This window comes from Sphaerodactylus townsendi, linkage group LG06, assembly GCF_021028975.2.
Source record: "Sphaerodactylus townsendi isolate TG3544 linkage group LG06, MPM_Stown_v2.3, whole genome shotgun sequence".
Classification (NCBI taxonomy): domain Eukaryota; kingdom Metazoa; phylum Chordata; class Lepidosauria; order Squamata; family Sphaerodactylidae; genus Sphaerodactylus; species Sphaerodactylus townsendi.
The window spans coordinates 5,920,926-5,946,800 of record NC_059430.1 but is presented as its reverse complement, the minus strand read 5'-3'; the positions used below and the strand labels follow the sequence as shown (position 1 = coordinate 5,946,800).

At 50.7% G+C, this 25,875-nt stretch overlaps 1 protein-coding gene across 1 annotated transcript in view; it reads right to left on the bottom strand.

Moving 5' to 3' along the window:
• IRF5 (interferon regulatory factor 5) overlaps positions 1-25,875 on the bottom strand; it is a 59,532-nt gene that overhangs the window by 19,224 nt on the left and 14,433 nt on the right. Inside the window, 1 exon segment of the mRNA XM_048500322.1 lies at positions 3,455-3,658. Coding sequence (XP_048356279.1) covers positions 3,455-3,628 — 174 coding nt within the window. The 5' untranslated portion in view covers positions 3,629-3,658.

Here is a 25,875-nt window from a genome sequence, read left to right as displayed (position 1 = left end):
GCAGGAGGTGCACCCGGTCGCGTGGCAGCCTGCTTAGTGCGTGCGTTTCCAGCCTAAGGACGGTGGCCGGCTGCGTCCTTGCCACCCCGCAGAATACCCGCCTCTGGAATGCCCGGCCACGCCCGTTGTACTTACCCAGCCCCACTGGCTCATACAGTTTGAATCCCACCACCATGGGAACCTGTTACTAAAATTTTTGGATCCCACCACTGGTGACACCTGACTTGACAACAGTATATATGAAAGAAATCTCGGAGTCTCAATAGACTACAAACTGAACATGGGTCAGCAGTGTGATATGGCAGTCAAGAAAGTCCATGCAATTCTGGGCTGCATCAATAGGAGTATAGTGTCCAGATCAAGGGATGTAATGGTATCTCTCTATCCTGCATTGGTCAGACCTCCCCTGTGTCCAGTTCTGAGCACCGCAATTCGAGAAGAAGAAGAGTTTGGATTTATATCCCCCCTTTGCTGTAGGAGACTCAAAGGGGCTTACAATCTCCTTTCCCTCTCCCCCTTACAACAAACACCCTGAGAGGTGGGTGGGGCTGAGGGAGCTCTGAAGAACCGTGACTAGCCCAAGGTCACCCAGCTGACATGTGAGGAATGCACAAGCTAACCTGGTTCCCCAGATTAGCCTCCACAGTTCATTTGGTAGAGCGGGGAATCAAACCCAGTCCCCCAGATTGGAGTGCACCTGCTCTTAACCACCGCCCCACGCTGAATATTGACAAGCTGGAGCATGTCCAGAGGAAATTCTGGATTCCATGCCCTATGACCAAAAAACCCCCCTACAACGAGCAAAAAAAAAAGAGAGCTGAAAACTGAAAAATGATCAGTTGTAATCTCAGATCTCAGGAGATCTCCAGCGCTAGATGGAAGCTGGAGTTTTGCAATAAGGGTCATATCTACAGAAAATGACGTCCAAGGCAAGCACTGAAATTGCCCCCCCCCTCCACAGAGCCAACTTGTCTCCCCCCACCCCTTGGAACCATCTGTCTAGTGGCCAGGTCTACCAATACTTTCACTCATGGGTCACCAGCTCTCCGGAGGGCTGGTCCAGCCACCATTAAGAAGAATTGGTAGACTGGACCTTTTCTACCCACTGCTGCTTGGAATCCTAGAATCATAAGAACATAAGAACAAGCCAGCTGGATCAGACCCGAGTCCATCTAGTCCAGCTCTCTGCTACTCGCAGTGGTCCACCAGGTGCCTTTGGGAGCTCACCTGCAGGAGGTGAAAGCAATGGCCTTCTGTTGCTGCTGCTGCTCCCAAGCACCTGGTCTGCTAAGGCATTTGCAATCTGAGATCAAGGAGGATCAAGATTGGTAGCCATAAATCGACTTCTCCTCCATAAATCTGTCCAAGCCCTTTTAAAGCTATCAGGTGAGAGTGGCCATCCTGCACCTCCACAGCCAGCATATTCCAAACACCGATCACACGTTGTGTAAAGAAGTGTTTCCTTTGATTAGTCCTAATTCTTCCCCCCAGCATTTTCAATGAATGCCCCCTGGTTCTCGTATTGTGAGAAAGAGAGAAAAATTTCTCTCTGTCAACATTTTCTACCCCATGCATAATTTTGTAGACTTCAATCCTATCCCCCCTCAGACGTCTCCTCTCCAAAATAAAGAGTCCCAAACGCTGCAGCCTCTCCTCATAAGGAAGGTGCTCCAATCCTTCAATCATCCTCGTTGCCCTTCTCTGCACTTTTTCTATCTCTTCGACATCCTTTTTGAGATGTGGCGACCAGAACTGAACACAGTACTCCAAGTGCGGTCGCACCACGGCTTTATATAAGGGCATGACAATCATAGGCCCTTTCCGCATGGGTCAAATACAGCGTCCCAGGGACGCTAAAAACAGCGTCCCTGGGAGACCGTTCACATGGCCGGCATTGCAGCAGCGGACCTGCAGCCTCCGAGCAACGCGAAGCTGCGCTATTTCGAACCTTGCTCTGGGGTTTTTTTTCGAAGCAACGGCTGGAAGGCGCCATTTCCCTCCCCCTCCTTTCCCGAGCGCCTTTCCATCCCTCCAGCCTTCCCGGTAGCGTCGCTGGAAGCCGGGGACGTGACTCCAGAGCTGTCACGCAGGGCAGGGGGGCGTGTCCCCTGGCCTGTGCAACGCGCCGGAAGGCTGGAGGGACGGTAAGGCGTTTGGGGGACAGTGCAGCCTCTGTGCAGGCTGCGTTGTCTTCTCCACCCCTACCGGGACTGTCCGTGCGAACGGCCCCGGGGGGTGCTTCGGCATCGTTTACGCCGGCGCACCCCCGCAGCGTGGGCGTGCAGAAACAGCCATAGAGTTGGAAGAGGCCTCAAGGGCCATCCAGTCCAACCCCCTGCAATGCAGTAAAACACAATCAAAGCACTCCTGATAGATGGCCATCCAGCCTCTCTTTGAAAACCTCCAAAGAAGGAGACTCCACAACCCTCCGAGGTAATGCATTCCACTGTCCAACAGCCCTGACCGTCAGGAAGTTCTTCCTGATGTTGAGGTGGAATCTCTTTTCCTGCACCTTGAACCCATTCCTCCTGGTCCTAGTCTCTGGAGCAGCAGAAAACAAGCTTGCTCCCTCACAAACATGACATCCCTTCAAATATCTAAACAGGGCTATCATGAAATCCCTTAACCTTCTCTTCTCCAAACATCCCCAGCTCCCTAAGTCTCTCCTCGTAGGGCCTGGATTCCAGACCTTTGACCATTTTGGTTGCCCTCCTCTGGACCCGTTCCAGCTTGTCAATATCCTTCTTGAATTGCGGTGCCCACAACTGTACACAATATTCCAGGTGAGGTCAAACCTATGCAGAGTAGAGAGGTGCAATTACATCCCTCAGTCTAGACCATAGGTGTCGAACTTGCGGCCCTCCAGATGTTATGGACTACAGTTCCCATCATCCCCTACCAGCACGATGCTGGCAGGGGATGATGGGAACTATAGTCCATAACATCTGGAGGGCTGCGAGTTCGACACCTATGGTCTAGACCAGACCTGGGCATTATACGGCCCGCCGGATGACCCTGACTGTCCCCCCTGCCGTGCTGGGGAGCTCGGCGTCTTTGAAAGCCCAGCAGAAGCTGGTTGCCTTGGCTGCCGGCTTCTGTGGGGCTTTCCAAAGTGCCTCGCCCCCCCCCCCCCGCCTTTTGCCCCGGCCCTCCACAATATTTTCTGTTTCTTACGCAGCCCCATGGAAAAAATAATTGCCCACCCATGGTCTAGACACTATACTGCTTAATGGCAGGTAGATCAGCCCTCCGAGAGACAACGGCTTCCTGCTTTGCAAAGGGGCATCCTGAGCACCCCTAAGCAAGTAACGACCGGGACTCATGCCCTAGCTCGCCCACCCTGTGTGGCAACCCTCCCCATTCTGCAGCTGTTTGAATGTCGCAAGGTGCGCGTTTGGGGGCAGACGTTGGACGGGCATTGGTGCCCAGGCTTCCCCCTCTGGAGCTCACAGACCTTGAAAATGGTGTTCTCGTCTTCCTGGTTGGGCGTGTGCCGCGTGGCGTGGCGCCAGGGGATGCAGAACTGCTTGCGCTCCGTTTCCACCCAGCAGAGACCTGGGTACTGGCCGCTGTTCACCTGGGCCACCAGCCAGGGCTTCAGGCGGATGCGGCGGGGCTGGGAGCTCATGGCGGCGTGGCAGGCTGCCGGGACCCCAACCTGCAAGGAGAAGGAGGGAGGGACCGTCAGAACAGACACCTAAACCGAAGAGGATAAGAAGTCCTGTGCAACCTCGATGCCACAGGTGTCAAACACGCGCCTTCCAGATGTTATGGACTACAGTTCCCATCATGCTGCCAGGGGATGATGGGAACTGTAGTCCATAACACCTGGAGGGGCGCGAGTTTGACACCTATGCTTTTGCAAAGTGCATTCCTTTTTGCATACTATGGTGTGGCTTGTTCTGTGAGTGCCTGACTAGATGAAAGCCAAGATCTGCCAGGGTTAGGCACTGATTGACAGCTGGTCGTGGCTAAAGTGTCTGTCTAGGCCTGGGGCAGCGGTGGCAAATCTATGGCACTCCAGATGTTCATAGACTACAATTCCCATCAGCCCCTGCCAGCATGGCCAATTGGGAATTGTAGTCCATGAACATCTGGAGTGCCATAGATTGGGATGGGAATTGTAGTCCATGAACATCTGGAGTGCCATAGATTGGGATGGGAATTGTAGTCCATGAACATCTGGAGTGCCATAGATTGGGATGGGAATTGTAGTCCATGAACATCTGGAGTGCCATAGATTGGGATGGGAATTGTAGTCCATGAACATCTGGAGTGCCATAGATTGGGATGGGAATTGTAACAACATAGGGCCCACCTTCTATAGCAGCCTCTCTGTTGTCTGAAGATGAGCTATAATGGTGTATAGAACCTTAACCTAACTGAAGAACCTTCTTAAACTAAAATCCTAAACTGCAGGCATAAACTCAACTAAGAGGGGCTTTTATTACATCCTAGAATGGCACAAATACAAGGGAAACCCTATAGCATTGGCACAAACATACATATACGTTCTTTGTGAACCTTATGGAGGCTTCTGAACCACACAAGTCTCTGTGTCCGGGCATGGAGCCAGTGTAGCCAGGCAACCTGACTTCAGGAAAATATTTATTTCCCTGCGGCGGTAACAATGCCCACTTGGCATCTCAACTATATTCACACACAAGATTTATTTTTTTAAAAAATAAAATGTGTTCCAGTGCAAGAATCTCTCTTCCTCCAAGCTCTCTCGGCCACCAAACACAACCATTCAAACATTTCTTGCACTCGGGAGCGAAACGGATAGAAGCTGCCGGGATCAGATCCCACGATGGTTCTTGTTGTCCCGCTAACAAAGAATCTTTCTTCCCTTGACCAAAATAAAGCCCGCCGCTGCCTCTCGTGCTGACGGAAGAGTCCTTCCCTTGAGGTATAAAGAGGCCCTCCGTTAGTAGCCCAGATCCCACGGCATCTGATCTCAGCCTAGTAAATGTCATCATTCTGCCGAAATAAAGACGGGAACCTTGGCCAGCTCTTTAGATTTGGACTGCAAAGCCCCAGTGGACAGGAATTCTCACATTATAATGCCACAGGTGGTCATAAGAACATAAGAACAGGCCAGCTGGATCAGACCCGAGTCCATCTAGTCCAGCTCTCTGCTACTTGCAGTGGCCCACCAGGTGCCTTTGGGAGCTCACGTGCAGGAGGTGAAAGCAATGGCCTTCTGCTGCTGCTGCTTCCGAGCACCTGGTCTGCTAAGGCATTTGCAATCTCAGATCAAGGAGGATCAAGATTGGTAGCCATAGATCGACTTCTCCATAAATCTGTCCAAGCCCCTTTTAAAGCTATCCAGGTGAGTGGCCATCACCACCTCCTGTGGCAGCATATTCCAAACACCAATCACACCTTGCGTGCAGAAGTGTTTCCTTTGATTAGTCCTAATTCTCCCCCCCAGCATTTTCAATGGATGCCCCCTGGTTCTAGTATTGTGAGAAAGAGAGAAAAAATTCTCTCTGTCAACACTTTCTACCCCATGCATAATTTTATAGACTTCAATCATATCCCCCCTCAGACGTCTCCTCTCCAAACTAAAGAGTCCCAAACGCTGCAGCCTCTCCACATAAGGAAGGGGCTCCAGTCCCTCAATCATCAAATGTATCTTGCACACGGCGATGTGGTGCACATTCAATTATAGGTATTCCAGGATGGCCAATTATAGGACAGTGGCGTACCACTAATGGGAATATGGGGTAACCCACATCCCCGGGCGCATGCCGTGGGGGGCACCGGGCACCAGCCAAGTCCCTGCGGTGCGGCGACCTGGCCGGCGCCTGGCAGCTCCCCCTGTGCTGGGGTGTGAGTTGTTTGCCACGGCTGAAGGCCAGCTTCCGCCACGCCCCCCACCCCCCCACTGCCGCCCCCCGCCCCCGTTTCCCTGCAGGCTGGCTTCCAAACGTAAGAATGGGGGCGGGGGTGGCAGGGTGGGGTGGGGTGGGGGGCGTCCAGAGCAGATGTTACCTTAGAACAGGGGTCTTCAAACTATGGCCCTCCAGATGTTCAGGAACTACAATTCCCATCAGCCCTGCTACTTGGCCATGCTGGCAGAGGCTGATGGGAATTGTAGTTCCTGAACATCTGGAGGGCCATAGTTTGAAGACCTCTGCCTTAGAAGGAGAAGGAGAAGAAGGAGAAGGAGAAGGAGAAGAAGAAGAGGAGGAGGAGGAGGAGGAGGAGGAGGAGTTTGGATTTATATCCCCCCTTTCTCTCCTGCAGGAGACTCAAAGGGGCTGACAATCTCCTTGCCCTTCCCCCCTCACAACAAACACCCTGGGAGGTGGGTGGGGCTGAGAGAGCTCCGAGAAGCTGTGACTAGCCCAAGGTCACCCAGCTGGCGTGTGTGGGAGTGCACAGGCTAATCTGAATTCTCCAGATAAGCCTCCACAGCTCAGGCGGCAGAGCTGGGAATCAAACCCGGTTCCTCCAGATTAGATACACGAGCTCTTCACCTCCTACGCCACTGCTGCTTAGGCGCCATTTCCCCCCATGTGCCTGTGATCCAGGATGGCTGACCAGAGTTATCACCATTGTAGAGACAAGGGGCCATGGAAAATGGGTCCAAATGGCTCTTCAGGTGGTAAAGGTTGCCGAACCCTGTCCTAAATAAATGAATGAAGTTCCGCAGGAATGGTTTTTGGATCCAAGCCCACAGTTTTTCCCCAGACCCTTTTATTTATCTTCCAAATATTTTTTTATCCCACCCTTCCCAAAAGCTCAAAGGAAAAACAATTCTCAAAAGTAGGCTGACCAGACGTCCCGCTTTTGGCGGGACAGTCCCGCCTTCAAACAATTTGTCCCGCGTCCCGCGGGTTATTTCAATTCTCCCGATTTTTTTGAAGGCTGCCGCACTGCCTTCTGCGGCGCAAGGCAGTGCGGCAGCCTCCCGCGGCCGCAGGAGCACGGCCTTCTGGGGCACTGCCGTTTCCCGCCCTTCTGAGTAAACGGGAGCGCCCCAGAAGGCCGTGCTCCTGCAGCTGTGCGCGCGCACGGCCGCCCACTTGTCCCGGTTCACAAAGGTGACCATCTGGTCACCTTACTCAAAAGCCAAAAAAAAGCTTTGCACGCCAAGAAGCCGAAACTCATGCCGGATGTTATCACACCTCCGAAGATGTCACCAACCGATTCTAAAAACCAAGGGAGTCAGTGGGGTGTCACAGTTAAGGTACTGGACTACAATCTGGAGGATGAAGGTTTGAATCCCCACTTCTGCCATGGCCGCTCACATGGTGACCTTGGGCCTCACCTACCTCACAGCGTTAGTGTGAGGATAAAATGGAGGAGAGCAGATGGCTGTGAGCCACTTTGGGTCGCCATTGGGGGTAAAAAGGCAGGGTATAAAAAAAGTAAATAATAAGTCCCGAAAATAAATCTGATTAGAAATGCAATTGCCTTGTAACGAGTGCTGAAATGGCTGTCTAAGACATTTGCTAGCCCTGCTCTCTGTGATCTTTAATATCTGACAGAACAACTATTGGATAGAGAGTTCTCTACCCTAATCACCGCAGCCAAGAAAACGTGTTCCCCCCTGTATTTTTCTCTCCCATTTGAACGGGGCCACTTGGCACATTACCTGTATTGCTTAATAAACCCTGCTCAAAGGAGAGCCATAATGCTCGCCAGGTTTAATGTTATGCCTTCTGCCTTGTTACATGGCCAATTTAATAAGCAAGAAAAGGCTAAAAGATTGTGCCCATGTAACGATGGCTCAGTTGAATCTCTGGCCCACCAATTACTACACTGTCTCAGATTCAAGGAAATCAGATCCAAGTATGTGAATCTTACTCCTTTACATTTACCCCATCTCCCCAATTTAATTAGATGACACTTCCTGTTGGACAACCCTGATCCTTCTCTCTGTACGATAGTGGCAGACTTTCTCCTGGAAATTACTAGACGCCAGCAGATTTCCTTCGACCTGCATTGTATATGCTTTTTAATCTGTTTTTTATTACTGTTGTACTGTTGTCTATGCCAATAAGGGCTTGCTTCTCAAAAAAAAATATATCTGACAGAACCCGCTTTTAGGAGCCTGTGGACGTCTTTGGACTTCTTACATGGTGTGGTGGGCGAAGCCACAAAATGGCCGCCAGATGAGGCGGAGCCAGCCACTCAATGTTTGCGACAGCTCACCCTCAGTCATGCAGCGCCGATTCGTACATCGGGGTGTCAGCTGCTGCTAAAGCAACATTTTAAATTTCTGGGCGTCATGATTAAAGAGGACCTGACCTGGGGCGTTCAGACTGCCGCGGTGGATAAGAAGGCCCAGCAAAGACTGTACTATCTGAGACTTTTAAGGAAACAACAACTGGATGGAAAACTCCTGGTGTCCTTTTACCACTGTGCTATAGAGAGTGTCTTAACCTGTGGTTCTCCAGTTGCACAGTGGCGGATAGGAAGGCGCTCCAAAAGGCGATCACTCCTGCGCAGAGGATTATCGGCTGCCCTCTCCCCTCCTTGGAAGAACTCTATAATTCCCGAAGCCTAAAAAAAGCCCAAAATATTCCGAGAGACCCGTCTCATCCAGCACACGCTCTTTTTGAACTGTTACCATCGGGCAGATGATACAGATCTATCAAAACTACGACCAAGAGGCTTAGAGACAGCTTCTACTCTAGAGCTGTGGCTATGCTGAACTCCGTGGCTTCGTGTTGATGTGTTTGGGGCTGTGTAGGGATGAGTGGAGGAAGGGGAAAGGGAGGATGGGGTATGAGTCTGACATTGTGTGCATCGGGGAATGCTGCTGTAAATTTCGTTGTGCGTGCACAATGACAATAAAATGCTTATGCTTATGCTTATTTTAAAAAATTGCACATCTAATCAAAGCTTTGCTGGACGAAAGCCTCACTTGCTTTCTAAAAACACTTGGACTCCAGGAAAGGTGTTGGTGGCATCATGGTGCCCACGAGCACCACTGGGACGCTAGTTCTACATAAAACGGACGGCATCTGCTACAGTGCTACAGGTTGAAGGAGTTCCTTTTGCCGGCTCCTGGCTCAAGCGGCATCCCACGCCATCTCTAAGATAGCATGCCTACACAAGACCTCTGGCATCGGAGGGGCCTCCGTCCGGCACCCAAGCGTGGGCCGGGACACGCTGCCGGCGCTTCCTTCCGCTCCGCTGGGAGAGGCTCGTGGCTGGCCTGCCGCTCACGCCCACTCGGGGATCTTGGGCAAGGCTCCGGCTGGGCAGGTTTGTGCCTTAGAGAAGGTGGGAGGGAGGGACGCCAGCCCTGCCAGCCGGCGAGAGGTAGAAGAAGGCGACTTGCCTGGCTGTGGGCCCAGGAAGGACTGGATCCTGTTGCCGGCGTCAGAGCGCGACACGTCACCGTTGCCTTCTTCCCAGACGGAGTCCCTGGGATTTTACATTTCACCCTTGGTCTTTCTCGCTCTCTGAAAAGTGTTGCATAGCATCAAAGGAGTTAGAGCAGGGGTCTGCAACCTGCGGCTCTCCAGATGTTTGTGGACTACAATTCCCATCAGCCCCTGCCGTAGTAGTTGATTGATTGATTGATTAATTCGATTTATAACCAGAGGTGGGATCCAGCAGGTTCTCACAGGTTCCCGAGAGTAGGCTACTAATTATTTGTGTGTGCCGAGAGGGGGTTACTAATGGGTGATTTTGCCCCGTGATTTTTGCCTTAGTTGCCCCCCTCCTCTCAGCAGTAGCGCGCAGAACTTGAAGCAGTCTAGCAGAAGGTGCACCGGCGTGCGTGGCAGCCTGCGCCTGCGTGCATTCGTTTCCCGCCCAAGGACCGGCGCAGCGGCTACATCCTTGCCACAGCCCCGCCCAGGAATGCCCCGTCCCCAGAATGCCTGGCCACGCCCCCGTCGTGCCCCCTCACCAGTAGGGCTCAGGGTAGCAAACAACAATAATATAAACAGCAAACATCATGGGTCATAGTCAATCAACAAAACAGCAATTAGATTAACATTATGAAATAGCAAGGACTATAAGCCTAAGCAATATAAGCCGTAAATAACAATAATCGTAATATCACCCATGGTAAAAAATATAAGCATAACATCACGAAATGGGAAACGTCAATAAACATAACACAATAGCATGAAATGTGACAGTATAAACAAGGTAACAAGAATCATAACAGTGCGCATGGCAAAGAATATCACTGAATGTCGCATGACAGCATAATAATAATAATACCATCATTTACCAAAAAAAAATCCAATAACTATGACCTAATTTCAGATGATCCCCAGGCAGCCCCAGGAGGTTGGCACCCCGGCAACCCTAGAGTGGAATCTTGGGAGGGCCGGGCTTGGGGAGGGGGCTCAGCAGAGTCCAGCCATAGCGCCCCCTCATTCAAAGCAGCCATTTTCTCCAGGAGAGGTAATCTCTACAGCAGTGGTGGCGAACCTATGGCACGGGTGCCAGAGGTGGCACTCAGAGCCCTTTCTGTGGGCACGTGTGCACAGAGTCCCCCACACACATCTAGGCTGGCCTGGGCACAATCGTTTACCTGGGAGTAAGCTCGGTTGCTGGCAATGAGACTTGCTTCCGAGTAAACCCTCTTAGGGTCGTGATTCACCCATTCGACGCGTTGCCCGGTTGCTTCACCAAGCTTACTCCCGAGTAACGCGTTTCTAAACGAAAACCTCAATATTCAGGTTAAATCGCCGTGTTGGCGCTTTGCGATGAATATGTGGGTTTGGGGTTGCAATCTGGGCACTCGGTCTCGAAAAGGTTCGCCATCACTGCTCTACAGTCCAGAGACCAGCTTTAATTCTGCGAGATCTTCAAGCCCTACCTGGAGACTGAGGACTCTAATCCAAAATGCTACTCGTTTGACCTGCTGCGTCTGGGCAGGCTGCTCTGCTCTCTAATTCCATCTCCCCTCGAACCCGAGAGCCGTCACCTCTAGACAAAACTTTTCTAGACTTTTGCAGAATCGGCCCCTCCCGTTCTGAGAACGCCGCACACAGTTAAGCGAGCAGCGACCAGGGACAAGGCCTTTTTCGTGATTGCACCATGATTCCAGCGTGACTCCCACAGATTAGTTTAGCCCCTTTACTGTCCTAACCCTAAAAACACTTCAGAACCGTGCAGCCAAGAAGCGGAAAATTCTGCGATTGGAACCAATTGGACTAGATTGGAATCTATTGAACCGGCACCGAAAGTGTTGCGGAAATTCGACCGACCGATCCCCAGGCAGAGCTTGGAAATCTCCCACGATTCTGCTGGCTCTCCGAGCAACGGACAGGAAGCAGGAGTTTCCCAAGCCAGAGTTGGCATCCCAAGCAGAAGCCCAGCCCCTTGTCTTGTAGGGACCCACCTTTAGATTTGCAGCCGCAGTCTGTTCTCAGCCGTTCGAGAACCTCGGGTTCTAGATCTCCCTGCGCCCAGAATACGAGAAGTCACGGGGAGCCCTGCGATTCCAGCCCAGACCTTTGGTTTGCACAGCCAAAAATGGTTCCCTTTCCTGTCTGCCTGGGTCTGCCGGCAGGTTTCTCGCGTATCTCACATTTTTGTGTGTTTCAGCGGCTGCCTTCTCTAATCTGCAGGGATGACTCAAAACCTCCCGGTTCCGGTTCCACAGGTGCGACTGCACCCTTCGAGCTGGCACTGGGCAGTCCCCGAGACTCGGCTGCTCCGTCACACACGCCAGGGCAAATTTAGCACGGGTCCCCGTATTTAGTTGCCACCCACGTATCTCTGATGCCTTCCTCAGATTTGACAGTTGGTGATCCGGTCCTCCTTTTCCACCTCTTCTTTATTCCCTTTATTTACACCTCCATCTTTTGCCTCGAGGGGGACCCACGGTGGATTACATCATTCTCTTCTCCTCTGTTTTATCCTCACAACAAACCTGCAAGGTGGGCTAGCCTGAGAGAGTATGAGGGGCCCAAGGACCCCCCCCCCCAGCAAGCTTCAATGGCAGAGTGGGGATTCGAACCTGGTCTCTCAGATTCTAGTCCAGTGATGGCGAACCTTTTCGAGGCCGAGTGCCCAAACTGCAACCCAAAACCCACTTATTTATTGCAAAGTGTCAACACGGCAATTTAACCTGAATACTGAGGTTTCAGTTCAGAAAAAACGGTTGGAATGGAGGCGTGCGTTACTCAGGAGTAAGCTTGGTGGTTGTTGGTGGCTTTGCTTTGAAGCAACCGTGCAACTCTTCCAACGAGTGAATCACGACCCTAGGAGGGTTTACTCAGAAGCAAGCCCCATCACCAGCAACCGAGCTTACTCCTAGGTAAAGGATCGCACTTTAGTTCTTTGCATGAAAATCAGTGGGGTTTAACAGCGCTTAACAGGGTTACCTACACTGCTTCCCCAAAACTAGGTCTTAGGTTTCATGCTAATAATCGAGCTCAGCAGCCCAGGCCAGCCTAGATGTGTGTGGGGTTGGTGGGGGTGACTCTGTTTGCACGTGGCCACAGAGAGGGCTCTGAGTGCCACCTCTGGCACCCGTGCCATTGGTTCGCCATCACTGTTCTAGTCTAACCACTGCACCAAAACGGCTCTCCTGCGGGCTAGCAACTGTGGCACGGAATGTCCAGGGCACCCAGATAGGCGACCAGGCCTGGTTCAACCCCTCATAGATTTATAAAACGGCACCTGGGGCTCACCCTGCGAGCTGCGCCCCCTCCCTCCCCCACAGCTGCCCCTGCCCCCAACTCTCCACAAAGTTATGTGTGTGGGGGGAGCATGGCCCTGCAATGAGCCCCCAAGGAAGAGACACCTGGGGCTGCAGCCCCCCTGTACTCCCTTGCTACGCCACTGGTGTGAGGAGTGACCAAGGTGAGTGACTCAGGAAACTTCTGCAGATTTGGGGGTGGTGTTTGAGGAAGGAATGGGGTTTTTTTGGGGGGGGACTTCAGTGGGGCATAATGGCTTAGAGTCTCCCCTCCAAAGCATCCATTTACTCCACGGCAACTGATCGCTGGAGACCTGGTGCAATTCCAGGAGAGCATCAGGCCCCAACGACAGGCGGGCAACCAAAGCTACAGCGTGGCCACCAGGTCCCCAGATTAAATCTCAGTCACAAACCACTTGAGGGACTCATGGAAGAAGAAGAAGAAGAAGAAGAAGAAGAAGAAGAAGAAGAAGGAGAAGAAGAAGAAGAAGAAGAAGAAGAAGAAGAAGAAGGAGAAGAAGGAGAAGAAGGAGAAGGAGAAGAAGGAGAAGAAGAAGAAGGGGAAGGGGAAGGGGGAGGAGAAGGAGGAGAAGGAGGAGGAGAAGAAGAAGAAGAAGAAGAAGAAGAAGAAGAAGAAGAAAAGAAAAAGGAGAAGAAAAAGAAAAAGAAAAAGAAAAAGAAAAAGGAGAAGAAGAAAAAGAAGAAAAAGAAAAAGAAGAAAAAGAAGGAGAAGAAGAAGGAGAAGAAGAAGAGGAGGAGGAGGAGTAATTTGGATTTGTATCCCCCCTTTCTCTCCTGTAAGGAAGAGGGGCTTACAAGCTCCTTTCCCTTCTCCCCCACAACAAACACCCTGTAAGGTAGGTGGGGCTGAGAGGGGTCTGAAGAACTGTGACTAGCCCAAGGTCACCCAGCTGGCAGGTGTTGGAGCGCACAAGCTAATCTAGTTTCCCAGATAAGCCTCTCCAGCTCAAGTGGCAGAGCGGGGAATCCAACCCAGTTCTCCCGATTAGAGTGCACCTGCTCTTAACCACTACGCCACGCTGGCTCTCACGTCCGTGCCCCTCCGGCACCACCAACTTTGCGGGACTGCAGGTTGACTTGATTCCTGCAATCAGGACGCCAAGAACTAAAAAAAAAATAGACTGAATTAACAAAGGAGCAGGGAATGAGCTATTGAGGGGCACTAAGAGGTTAGCAACTTTTGGAGCAAGGTTTGTGCACAAAAAGCTTTCCCGCGGATTGGGCCCTGGGTTTAATCCAGGGGCCTGCAACCTGTGGCTCTCCAGATGTTCGTGGACTACGATTCCCATCAGCCCCAATTGTTTATGCTGGCAGGAGCTGATGGGAATTGTAGTCCATGAACATCTGGAGAGCCGCAGGTCGCAGACCTCCCTTAGCCAAGATGGGGGAGAAAGAAACGGGCAACTTACAAAGAGCTCCCAGCTCTGCTTCCTTCTCTTCCCGTGACCAGCTCGGCCGTGCTTTTCTGCTTCTCCCAAGGCATGAGTCAAAGGGGTGAATTCCCGGTGAGTCAAAGAAAATTCCCTTTGCCTTACAAGGTGTAATTAGGCTGCGGAACTCACCGCCACCAGGTGTGGCAGGAGCCGGCAGACGTTCAGTGAAACAACAACAGAAAGGCGTGCACATCAGTGGGCGGCATCCCTATCGGGGAACACTAGAGGAGGACGGATATAGTCAAAACACAGTTTGGGTTTTGAGTCTCGTCAGGACTAATTCTCTGCAGTTTTTCCGCCCGGAAGATGTGGCCGGGCAGCCCCCAGTTCCACAGAAGACTCCCCCGCCCCAGAGCCCTGAACCCAGAGTACTTTCCCCCTCCCCATCACAAAGAGGGCAGTGTTTTAATGTTTAATTTATTTATTGTTTTAATTGAAACTATTTGATGTATTTAAGTGTTTGATTGTTTTGTGAAAGGCCCTGAGCCCTTCAGGGGTAGGGCGGTCTATTAAATTGAATTAATAATAATGATAATCATCATCATCATCATCATCATCTTGTGCCACAACTACCATCTGCCTGTGACAAAGAACTGGTGGAATCACAAACCTGAAAAGGTCACTGAAAATGAGCACGTAAAACTACTCTGGGACTTCCGAATTCAGACTGACAAAGTTTTGGAAAACAATACTCCTGACCTCACGATTGTGGAAAAAAAAGAAAGTGTGGATAGTTGATGTTGCAATTCCTGGTGACAGCAGAATTGATGAGAAGCAACTGGAAAAACTTTCACGATAACGAGGATTTAAGGATTGAACTACAAAGGCTCTGGCACTGAAAACCAGTAAGGAGTGTGGTCCCAGTGGTGATCGGCACACTGGGTGCAGTGCCTAAAGACCTTGGACGGCACTTAAAAACAATCGGCGCTGACAAGATCACCATATGTCAGATGCAGAAGGCCACCCTACTCGGCTCTGCACGCATTATTCGTCGATACATCACACAGTCCTAGATGCTTGGGAAGTGTCCGACGTGTGATGTAATACAAAATCCAGCATATTGATCTTGTTTGCTGTGTATAACTGTTTTTGTATCAACAACAACAACAACAACAACAACAACAACAACAACAACAACAACAACAACAACAACAAAAACAACAACGGGAGATCTTGCACTGCCCAGAAGGAAAGGGCATGCATGGGGGGAGGGGGGGAGAGACCCACAAGGAGAAGTCACCTTGTTCGTATCCCCCACCCCACAACTTTCAGCCAACCTCACATAAGCCCCGCAGTGTTACTTCTGGAGCCCCTGTGCCGCCCAATAAAGCCCCAGCTATGAGGTGCCACCTCCAGATCGGGAAATATGTGGATGTTGTGCAGAAGAGTTGGATTTTCACCCCTCCTTTCCCTACCACAAGGAGTCTCAAGGCCACTTATAAGCTCCTTTCCCTTCCTCTCCCCACAACAGACCCCTTGCGAGATAGGTGGGGCTGAGAGAGTCCTGAGAGAACTGTGACTGGCCCGAGGTCACCCAACAGGCTTCACATGGAGGAGTGGGGAATCGAATCTGGGATCAGAGTCTGCTGCTCGTGTGGATGAGTGGGGAATCAAACCCGGTTCTACAGATTAGGATCCACCGCTCTTAGCCTCTACACTACACCAGCTCTTACTACACTGCGCTGGCTCTTGGGATCAGTGGTGGGATCCAGAAATTTTAGTAACAGGTTCCCATGGTGGTGGGATTCAAACTGTGGCGTAACGCCAATGGGGCTGGGCGGGGCCAGGCATTCCGGGGGCGGGGCATTCCTGGGCGGGGCTGTGGCAAGGACGGATGCTTGCAGGCGCAGGCTGCCACGCACACCGGTGCACCTCCTGCTAGACTGCTCCAAGTTCTGCGCGCTACTGCTGAGAGGAGGGGCGTAACTAAGGCAAAAACCACGTGGCAAAATCACCAATTAGTAATCCCCTCTCGGCACACACAAATAATGAGTAACCTACTCTCGGGAACCTGTGAGAACCTGCTGGATCCCACCTCTGCTTGGGATCTGGGACCGGAAACCCCTTAGCAAAATATAACACAAAACCCACCCCCCAAAGCAGCCCCCCCCCCCCCCCCCAGGGGAACCAATCTGTGTAGTCTGGAGCTCAGCTGGAATTCGGCCTGCCTCTTTATTCAAAGTGCACCATTGCTGCTTCCCAGGGAGTGGCAAACGCCCGGCCCTTCCACTCACCTCTCCCGCCTCGGCACAGGTGGCAGGAGCGGAAGGCCGGCCTCTTATTAAATGGGGAGCAGCACGGGACCAGAAAGAAGTCACAGCTGCCAGAGGGGGTCCCTGCTCTCACCGGAGGTGCCAAGAAATGGCTCGGGAGCGTGGCTGAATGGCAAAAAGTATGCAAAAAAGCCAAACTGTGTGTAACGTATGTGACAGAGGAACAAGACAGCGCGTCACACGCTGAAGACGGAGGATCGATATATTCAATAAATGTATTTATGTATATTATTATAATTGTCCGGCTACTGAATCCAATGATTGTACATCCAGTTTTTTTGAAAAACAAGTAAAGTATTTTTTTCCACAACAGAAGTTCAGTTTTGAGATATATAATCCATATCTTCAATATCGACTGAACGAAAATAGTTCATTTTTTCCAATATCTTTAGGATGATTATATTCTGTATAGAAAGTACTTCCCAAACGACTCGCGTGGTTTTAAGTATGTTTTCACTGGAGCTTTTACTACATCCTAGAACAGTGGTGGCGAACCTATGGCACGGGTGCCAGAGGTGGCACTCAGAGCCCTCTCTGTGGGCACGCGCAAACAGAGTTGCCCCACACACACACATCTAGGCTGGCCTGGGCCGCTGGGCTCGATTATTAGCATTAAACCTAAGACCTGGTTTTGGGGAAGCAGTGTAGGTAACCCTGTTAAACGCTGTTAAACCCCACTGATTTTCATGCAAAGTACTAATGTGCAATTCTTTACCTGGGAGTAAGCTTGGTTGCTGTCTATGAGGCTTGCTTCTGAGTAAACCCTCCTAGGGTCGTGATTCACCCGTTGGAAGAGCTGCACAGTTGCTTCAAAGCAAAGCCACTGACTACTACCGAGTTTACTCCCAAGTAACACACGCCTCAGAGCCAACCATTTTTTCTAAACTAAAACCTCCGTATTCAGGTTAAATTGCCGTGTTGGCACTTTGTGATAAATAAGTGGGTTTTGGGTTGCAATTTGGGCACTTGGGCTCGAAAAGGTTCGCCATCACTGTTCTAGAATGACATAAACAAGAGGGAAACCATACAGCATTGGCACAAACACACATATACGTTCTCTGTGAACCTTATGGAGGCTTCTAAACCACACAAGTCTCCGTGTCCGGGCATGGAGCCAGTGTAGCCAGGCAACCTGAAAATATTTTGTTCATTTCCCTGGCGGTAACAAAAAGAACACACAAACTCAGGGGAAGAAAGTGCATCACAGTGAGTGCATCACAGCCCAGCTGTATAGGACAAAGTGGGGGGGGGGACTAAGGCAGCGAGGCACCCCCAGCATCGGTGGGGGGTGTGGGGGCTTCCAGATCCGAGCTGGGGAACTCCTAGAGATCTGGGGGAGGAGAAGGGCCCCGGTGGGGTGCCAAGACACAGAGTCTACCCTCCATTTTTTCTCCTGGCGGAACTCGTCTCTGCAGTTTGGAGATTGCTCTGTAATTGCAGGGCATCCCCAGGTCCCACCTGGAAGTTGGCATCCCTATCCGAGAAAGACACCACCATCTGATATTCCAAAGAAGAGGAGGAGTTTGGATTCATGCCCCACCTTTCTCTCCTTTAAGGAGACTCAAGGGGGCTTCCAAGCTCCTTTCCCTTCCCACTCCCCACAACGGATCCCTTGTGAGGTAGGTGGGGCTGAGAGAGGTACAAAGAACTGTGACTAGCCCAAGGTCACCCAGCGGGAATGTAGGACCGCGGAACCACATCTGGTTCACCAGAGGAGCCTCTGCCACTCAGGCAGAGGAGTGGGGAATCAAACCCGGTTCTCCAGATTAGAATCCACCTGCTCTTAATCGCCACACCTTGCTGGCTCTAAGAAGAGCATCGGTGCTTCGAAAGCGATGTAGAAACCTGTTCTCTGCCAGACCTGAAAAATCTTTCCTCCTGACATCCTGACAAGGTAGACCACCCTCCTGACATACTGACAAGGTAGACCCCCAGCGGCTGATCTTCCCTCCAAACCCGCACCTTTCTCCCAGGTGCGTCCTTGCAAGTTAAGCCCGTATAATCAAGGATTTGGGAGACCCAGCTGTACAATCTGCGGCTCTGGCGATGCTCGCGGGTCTCTTGGTCTCTTGTTACCAGCTCTGTATTGGGGAATACATGGAGATTTGGGGGGGGGGGGTGAAGCCCAAACAGTATGGGTTTTCGGGAGGGGCTTCAATGGAGTACAAATGCTGCAGAGTCCCCTCTCCAGGGGAAATGATTTCTGGCAACTGGCGATGGGTTGTAACCAGTGGTGGGAGTCAGCAGGTTCGCACCACTTCGGAAGAACCAGTTGTTTAAACAGAGCTTGTAAACATAAGAACATAAGAGCGAGCCTGCTGGATCAGACCAGAGTCCATCTAGTCCAGCTCTCTGCTACTCGCAGTGGCCCACCAGGTGCCTTTGGGAGCTCACGTGCAGGAGGTGAAAGCAAGGGCCTTCTGCTGCTGCTGCTCCTGAGCACCTGGTCTGCTAAGGCATTTGCAACCTCAGATCAAGGAGGATCAAGATTGGTAGCCATAGATAGACTTCTCCTCCATAAAATTTGCCCGGCCCTTTTTAAAGCTATCCAGGTGAGTGGCCATCACCACCTCCTGTGGCAGCATATTCCAAACACCAATCACACGTTGCGCGAAGAAGTGTTTCCTTTGATTAGTCCAAATTCTTCCCCCCAGCATTTTCAATGGATGCCCCCTGGTTCTAGTATTGTGAGAAAGAGAGAAAAATTTCTCTCTGTCAACATTTTCTACCCCAGGCATCATTTTATAGACTTCAGTCATATCCCCACTCAGACGTCTCCTCTCCAAACTAAAGAGTCCCAAACGCTGCAGTCTCTCCTCATAAGGAAGGTGCTCCAGTCCCTCAATCGTCCTTGTTACCTTTCTCTGCACTTTTTCTATCTCTTCAATATCCTTTTTGAGATGCGGCAACCAGAACTGGACACAGTACTCCAAGTGCGGTCGCACCACGGCTTTATATAAGGGCATGACAATCCTTGCAGTTTTATTCTCAACTCCTTTCCTCATTATCCCCAGCATAGAGTTTGCAGTGGTTAAGTTATTTGAACTTAACCAGTAGTTAAGTTAAGTTATTTGAATCCCACCACCGGAACCAGTTGTTAAATTATTTGAATCTCACCACTGGTTGTAACCACAGGAGAACTCCAGGCACCACCTGGAGGTTGGCAACTCGACTCCCTGTAGAGCCAGCCGTGGGAAAAGCCCATGCCTGGAGGCTTAATGAAAAGGCCGAGGCTTCCAATGCACCCTCTGACGTTTCTCCTCTCATAAGAACATAAGAACAAGCCAGCTGGATCAGACCAGAGTCCATCTAGTCCAGCTCTCTGCTACTCGCAGTGGCCCACCAGGTGCCTTTGGGAGCTCACATGCAGGAGGTGAAAGCAAGGGCCTGCTGCTGCTGCTGCTGCTCCTGAGCACCTGGTATGCTAAGGCATTTGCAATCTCAGATCAAAGAGGCCCAAGATTGGTAGCCATAAATCGACTTCTCCTCCACAAATCTGTCCAAGCCCCTTTTAAAGCTATCCAGGTTAAAGCTATCCAGGAGCAGCAGTGGTGTAGTGGCTAAGAACAGTGGCTAAGAGCAGGTGCACTCTGATGTATCTAATCCGGAGGAACCGGGTTTGATTCCCAACTCTGCCGCTTGAGTTGTGCAGGCTTCTCTGGGGAATACAGATTAGCCTGAGCACTCCCACACACACCAGCTGGGTGATCTGGGGCTAGTCACAGCTTCTCGGAGCTCTCTCAGCCCCACCTACCTCACAGGGTGTTTGTTGTGAAGGGGGGAAGGGCAAGGAGGTTGTCAGCCCCTTTGAGTCTCCTGCAGGAGATAAAGGGGGATATAAATCCAAACTCTTCTTCTTCTTAGTGACCATCACCACCTCCTGTGGCAGCATATTCCAAACACCAATCCCACGTTGCGTTGCGAGAAGAAGTGTTTCCTTTGATTAGTCCTAATTCTTCCCCCCAGCATTTTCAATGTATCACCCTTGGTTCTAGTATTGTGAGAAAGAGAGAACTGAAAGCTGCAGGAACCGAAAGTTTGCCTGCACGTTTGCAGGGCTCAGTCCCCCCCCCGCCCCCCGGAAACCTGACGGCTCATTTTTGAAATGAGCAAAGAGGCCGACGGGTGAAGAAACGAAACCCGGCTCTCCAAAAACACCGAGGGAGCAGCACGTGGAAATCACACTGCCCGCTTGGGGCTGTGCAAAAAGGCATTGCGTGGGGAAGGCAGCCCAGAACCCTCAACTAGAACAGAGAAGGACAGACCAGCGGTGCCCCCCAGCCCTTACCACCCAGAGCAAGGGGCACTAACGCTGGAAGGCTGCCATGGGGTACCGGTTTATCTCTGGGCAAAATTCAGGCCCATCTTTTAAACTTGAAACCGAAGCACCGAACACCATAAAATTACATCCACTGCTCGAAGTTCCAAATGTCTTTTTTTTGTAAACGTGAGGGTTGAATTCCTTTCCCAACTTTTGGACATAATGTAGGCAGTGGTGGGATCCAACAATTTTAGTAACAGGTTCCCATGGTGGTGGGATTCAAACAGTGGCGTAGCACCAATGGGGCACCTTTTATTTATTTACGGGCAGTGGTCGAAGACACATTTCAGGAGTGGCGAGGGCATTCCTGGGCAGGGCTGTGGCAAGGACGCAGCCGCTGCGCCGGTCCTTGGGCGGGAAACGAATGCACGCAGGCGCAGGCTGCCACGCATGCCGGTGCACCTCCTGCTAGACTGCTTCAAGTTCTGCGCGCTACTGCTGAGAGGAGGGGCATAACTAAGGCAAAAATCACGTGGCAAAATCACCCATTAGTAACCCCCTCTCAGCACACACCAATAATTAGTAACCGACTCTCGGGAACCTGTGAGAACCTGCTGGATCCCACCTCTGAATGTAGGGTTAGAGACAGGGCAGTCCACCCTGTAGGTAGCCCTAAACATGGCCTAGAATCCCAGAGAGCAGGAAGAAGAGGAGTTGGATTTATACCCCACCTTTCTCTCCCGTAAGGAGACTCAAGGGGGCTTACAAGCTCCTTTCCCTTCCTCTCCCCACAACAGACACCTTGTGAGGCAGGTGGGGCTGAGAGAGATCAGAGAGAACTGTGACTGGCCCAAGGTCACCCAGCAGGAAGGTAGGAGTGCATAAACACATCTGGTCCACCAGATAAGCCTCTGCCACTCAGGTGGAGGAGTGGGGAATCAAACCCGGTTCTTCAGATTAGAATCCACCTGTTCTTACCACGTGGGCTCTTGAGGAGCGTGGTCAAGTGGGTAGTGATCCATGCAGAAATCCAGATGTGGTGTCCAGGACAGCAGTTTCAAGTAGATAGAAATCCAGATGTGACCCCCAGGCCAACGCTTCTCCTGCTACAGATGTGGGAGCTGGGCCGAGTGAATCCCTGGAGATGTCGATCTATGGAGGAGAAGTTGATCTATGGCTCCCAATCTGGATCCTCCGTGATCTCAGATTGCAAATGCCTTAACAGACCAGGTGCTCAGGAGCAGCAGCAGCAGCAGAAGGCCCTTGCTTTCACCTCCTGCATGTGAGCTCCCAAAGGCACCTGGTGGGCCACTGCGAGTAGCAGAGTGCTGGACTAGATGGACTCTGGTCTGATCCAGCTGGCTTGCTCTTATGTTCTTATGTCTGAAGCAGATCCTTGGGCTTGGTTTTGCCAAAGAGGAAATGCGCTTTCCTGAACGACATGGGAGGGCCAGCAGCTAAGAGTTTTGGACTTTTGGATTCATATCCCCCCTTTCTCTCCTGCAGGAGACTCAAAGGGGCTGACAATCTCCTTGCCCTTCCCCCCTCAACAAACACCCTGTGAGGTGGGTGGGGCTGAGAGAGCTCCGAGAAGCTGTGACTAGCCCAAGGTCACCCAGCTGGCATGTGGGGGAGTGCACAGGCTAATCTGAATTCCCCAGATAAGCCTCCACAGCTCAGGCGGCAGAGCTGGGAATCAAACCCGGTTCCTCCAGATTAGATACACGAGCTCTTAACCTCCTACGCCACTGCTGCTCCTAAAGCCATGAATCTCTTCCATTGGGATATCCTGGGGAAGGATTAGGGTGGCCAACTTCCCGGCGGCCCACCATCTTATGCTAAAATAAAGGTCGTGCAACAATGGTTGATACCATAAACCACTTTGCACTAGACAGTTCCGCAGTATTTAAATACTGTGTTGATTTTTCAACTTCTTCCAAACGGCTTAAAGGTATGTATTGTCGAAGGCTTTCACAGCTGGAACCATTAGGGTGTTGTGGGGTTGTCCGGGTTGCGTGGCCGTGTTCCGGTAGCCTTTTCTCCTGACGTTTCGCCTGCATCTGTGGAGGAAAAAATGCTGCTGGAACACGGCCATACAACCCGGAAAAACCCACAACACCCTAACTTAAAGACACTTTTTCACAACGTCACCATGCGCTTGAACATGAGACTTCTGTCTTGACGAACTGTATACGTTAACAAGTTTACATCCACTCCTTCGCTCGTTAAATATAACGTGTATCCCAAAGACGTGTGCTCTCGCAAGCTCCTTGGAGAGAGGGCGAGGCAGTCCACAGTAGCTACACAGCGGCCGGGGGTGGCAAACTACCTCTGCTCATTCCTTAAGAACATAAGAACATAAGAACAAGCCAGCTGGATCAGACCAGAGTCCATCTAGTCCAGCTCTCTGCTACTCGCAGTGGCCCACCAGGTGCCTTTGGGAGCTCACGTGCAGGAGGTGAAAGCAATGGCTTTTCTGCTCGGCTAAGCTGCTGCTGCTCCTGGAGCACCTGGTCTGCTAAGCGCGTTTGCACAATCTCCAGATCCAAGGAGGATCAAGATTGGTAGCCGGGTCGACTCCTCCTCCATAAAATCTGTCCAAGCCCCGCTTTTAAAGCTATCCAGGTTAGTGGCCATCACCAAATTCGTGGCGTATTTCCTATGTGGCAGCATCTTCCAGAAACACCAATCACACGTTAGTGAAGAAGTTGTTTCCTTTTATTAGTCCTAATTCTTCACCACCCCAGCATTTTCAATGGATGCCCCCTGGTTCTAGTATTGGGAGAAAGAGAGAACAATTTCTCTCTGTCGACATTTTCTACCCCAGGCATAATTTTATAGACTTCAATCCTATCCCCCCCCTCGTAGCCGCGTCTCCTCTCCAAACTAAAGAGTCCCAAACGCTGCAGCCTCTCCTCATAAGGAAGGTGCTCCAGTCCCTCAATCATCCTCGTTGCCCTTCTCTGCACTTTTTCTATCTCTTCGATATCCTTTTTGAGATGTGGCGACCAGAACTGTCCTTGTCTTGACCCGAGTGGCCCAGACTAGCCTGGTACCATTCCCAGCTCTTTCACAGGCCAGGCCAAGCGGCTTCTGCCAGATATGCCATCTTTCAAACTGCCACCGAATGCAGCCAGGGGCTGGAATGACCTTCCCAAAATGACCTCGTTGCATTCCTGTCATCCCTCCAAACCGCAGCCTCTCGGATCCACGGCATTCTGGATGCTTAACTTTACAGCAGCCCTCGAGGGCGATCGCCCGAAACCAGTTCGGCTGGCTTGACTTCAAGTTTGGAGTCCCCCAAATACCTGGACGTTGTGGTTTTGTGGACAGCCACGTCCCTTTCCTTCGACCGTGAAGGAAGGAGATTCCCTGCTACGAGCAGACCATTTGTTCCACCGTCTGTCTAATGGATATTAGGAATAATAACGATGAGAGGAAACGCGCGCAAGATACGAAGACGTGGGAGGTTGAACAACTAGCCTCGTGGTGCCACTGGAACAATCTAGAACTGAACACACTTAAAACCGTAGAAATGGTGGTAGATTTCAGGAGAAACCCTCCCATCCTACCTCCTCTCACATACACTAGACAACACAGTATCAAGCAAGTAGAGACCTTTAAATTTCTAGGCTCCACTTTCATATCTCATGACCTAAAATGGACACCTAATATCAAAATATTAATAATCAAAAAAGCACAACAAAGAATGTTCTTTTCTGCCAACTCAGGAAGTTCTCAAACTGCCCAAGGAGCTGCTGATACAGTTCTACAGAGGAATCATTGAGTCTGTCATCTGCACCTCTATAACTGTGTGTGGTTTGGTTCCTGGCAACCTGGCAACAAGATCGAACACAGACTTCAGAAGAATAATGAGCGAAACTGCAGAAAAAAACAATTGCTGCTAACCTGCCTTTCCATTGAGGACCTGTATACCGGGTGACGAGGTCAAAAGTAAGGGCTGTGAAAGTATTTACTGACCCCTCGCATCCTGGACATAAACTACTTCAACACCGCTCTTACTTACCCACTAAACGTCGCTACAGAGCACTGCACACCAAGACAACTAGACATAAGGGTGGTTTTCCGAATGCCATCACTCTGTTAAACAAATAATTCCCTCGATAATGTCAAACTATTTATTATATATTTACTATATAATTACTGCACTACTTTTTTCATCATTCCTATTACCCATCTCCTCCCAATTATGACTGTATGACTATAGCCTGTGCTGACATTTCATTTTATTTTATGATTTTACATTTTATGTTTTCATTACTATTGATTGTTTCCTGATTGCTTACTAGACCTATATGACAATCATTAAGTGCTGTACCTTATGATTCTTGACAAATGTATTTTCTTTTATGTACACTGAGAGCATATGCACCGGAGACAAATTCCTTGTGTGTCCAATCACACTTGGCCAATAAAGATTCTATTCTATTCTATTCTATCCCCTAATAATCCCCTCCAAAAGGCTGTTTGCTGCATCATCCGTAAATTGTTTTTGCAATATTTTTAATCTGCAAAGTGCGTTACAGTCTCCCCTGTTACAAGAGGCAGCATGGTATCTACCGTGTTTCCCCGAAAATAAGACAGTGTCTTATATTAATTTTTGCGCCCAAAGATGCGCTAGGAGCAGCAGTGGCGTAGGAGGTGAAGAGCTCGTGTATCTAATCTGGAGGAACCGGGTTCGATTCCCCGCTCTGCCGCCTGAGCTGTGGAGGCTTCTCTGGGGAATTCGGATTAGCCTGGGCACTCCCCCACACGCCAGCTGGGTGACCTTGGGCTAGTCACAGCTTCTCGGAGCTCTCTCAGCCCCACCCACCTCACAGGGTGTTTGTTGTGAGGGGGGAAGGGCAAGGAGATTGTAAGCCCCTTTGAGTCTCCTGCAGGAGAGAAAGGGGGGATAGAAATCCAAAAAAACTCTTCTGTGTCTTATTTTCAGGGGATGTCTTATTTTTCTGTGTTCTGTTCATCGGGCATGCTTCCAATCAAAAACTTTGCTACGTCTTACTTTCGGGGGATGCCTTATATTTCGCACTTCAGCAAAACCTCTACTATGTCTTATTTCCAGGGGATGCCTTATATTCGGGGAAACAGGGTAGTAGTCAGAAGGTTGGACTAGGATTTGGACAAGCACATTCTGCTGCATCATAGAATCGTAGAGTTGTTAGAGACCCCAAGGGCCATCCAGTCCAACCCCCTGCCATGCAGGAATATACAATCAAAGCACTCCAGGAATATGTT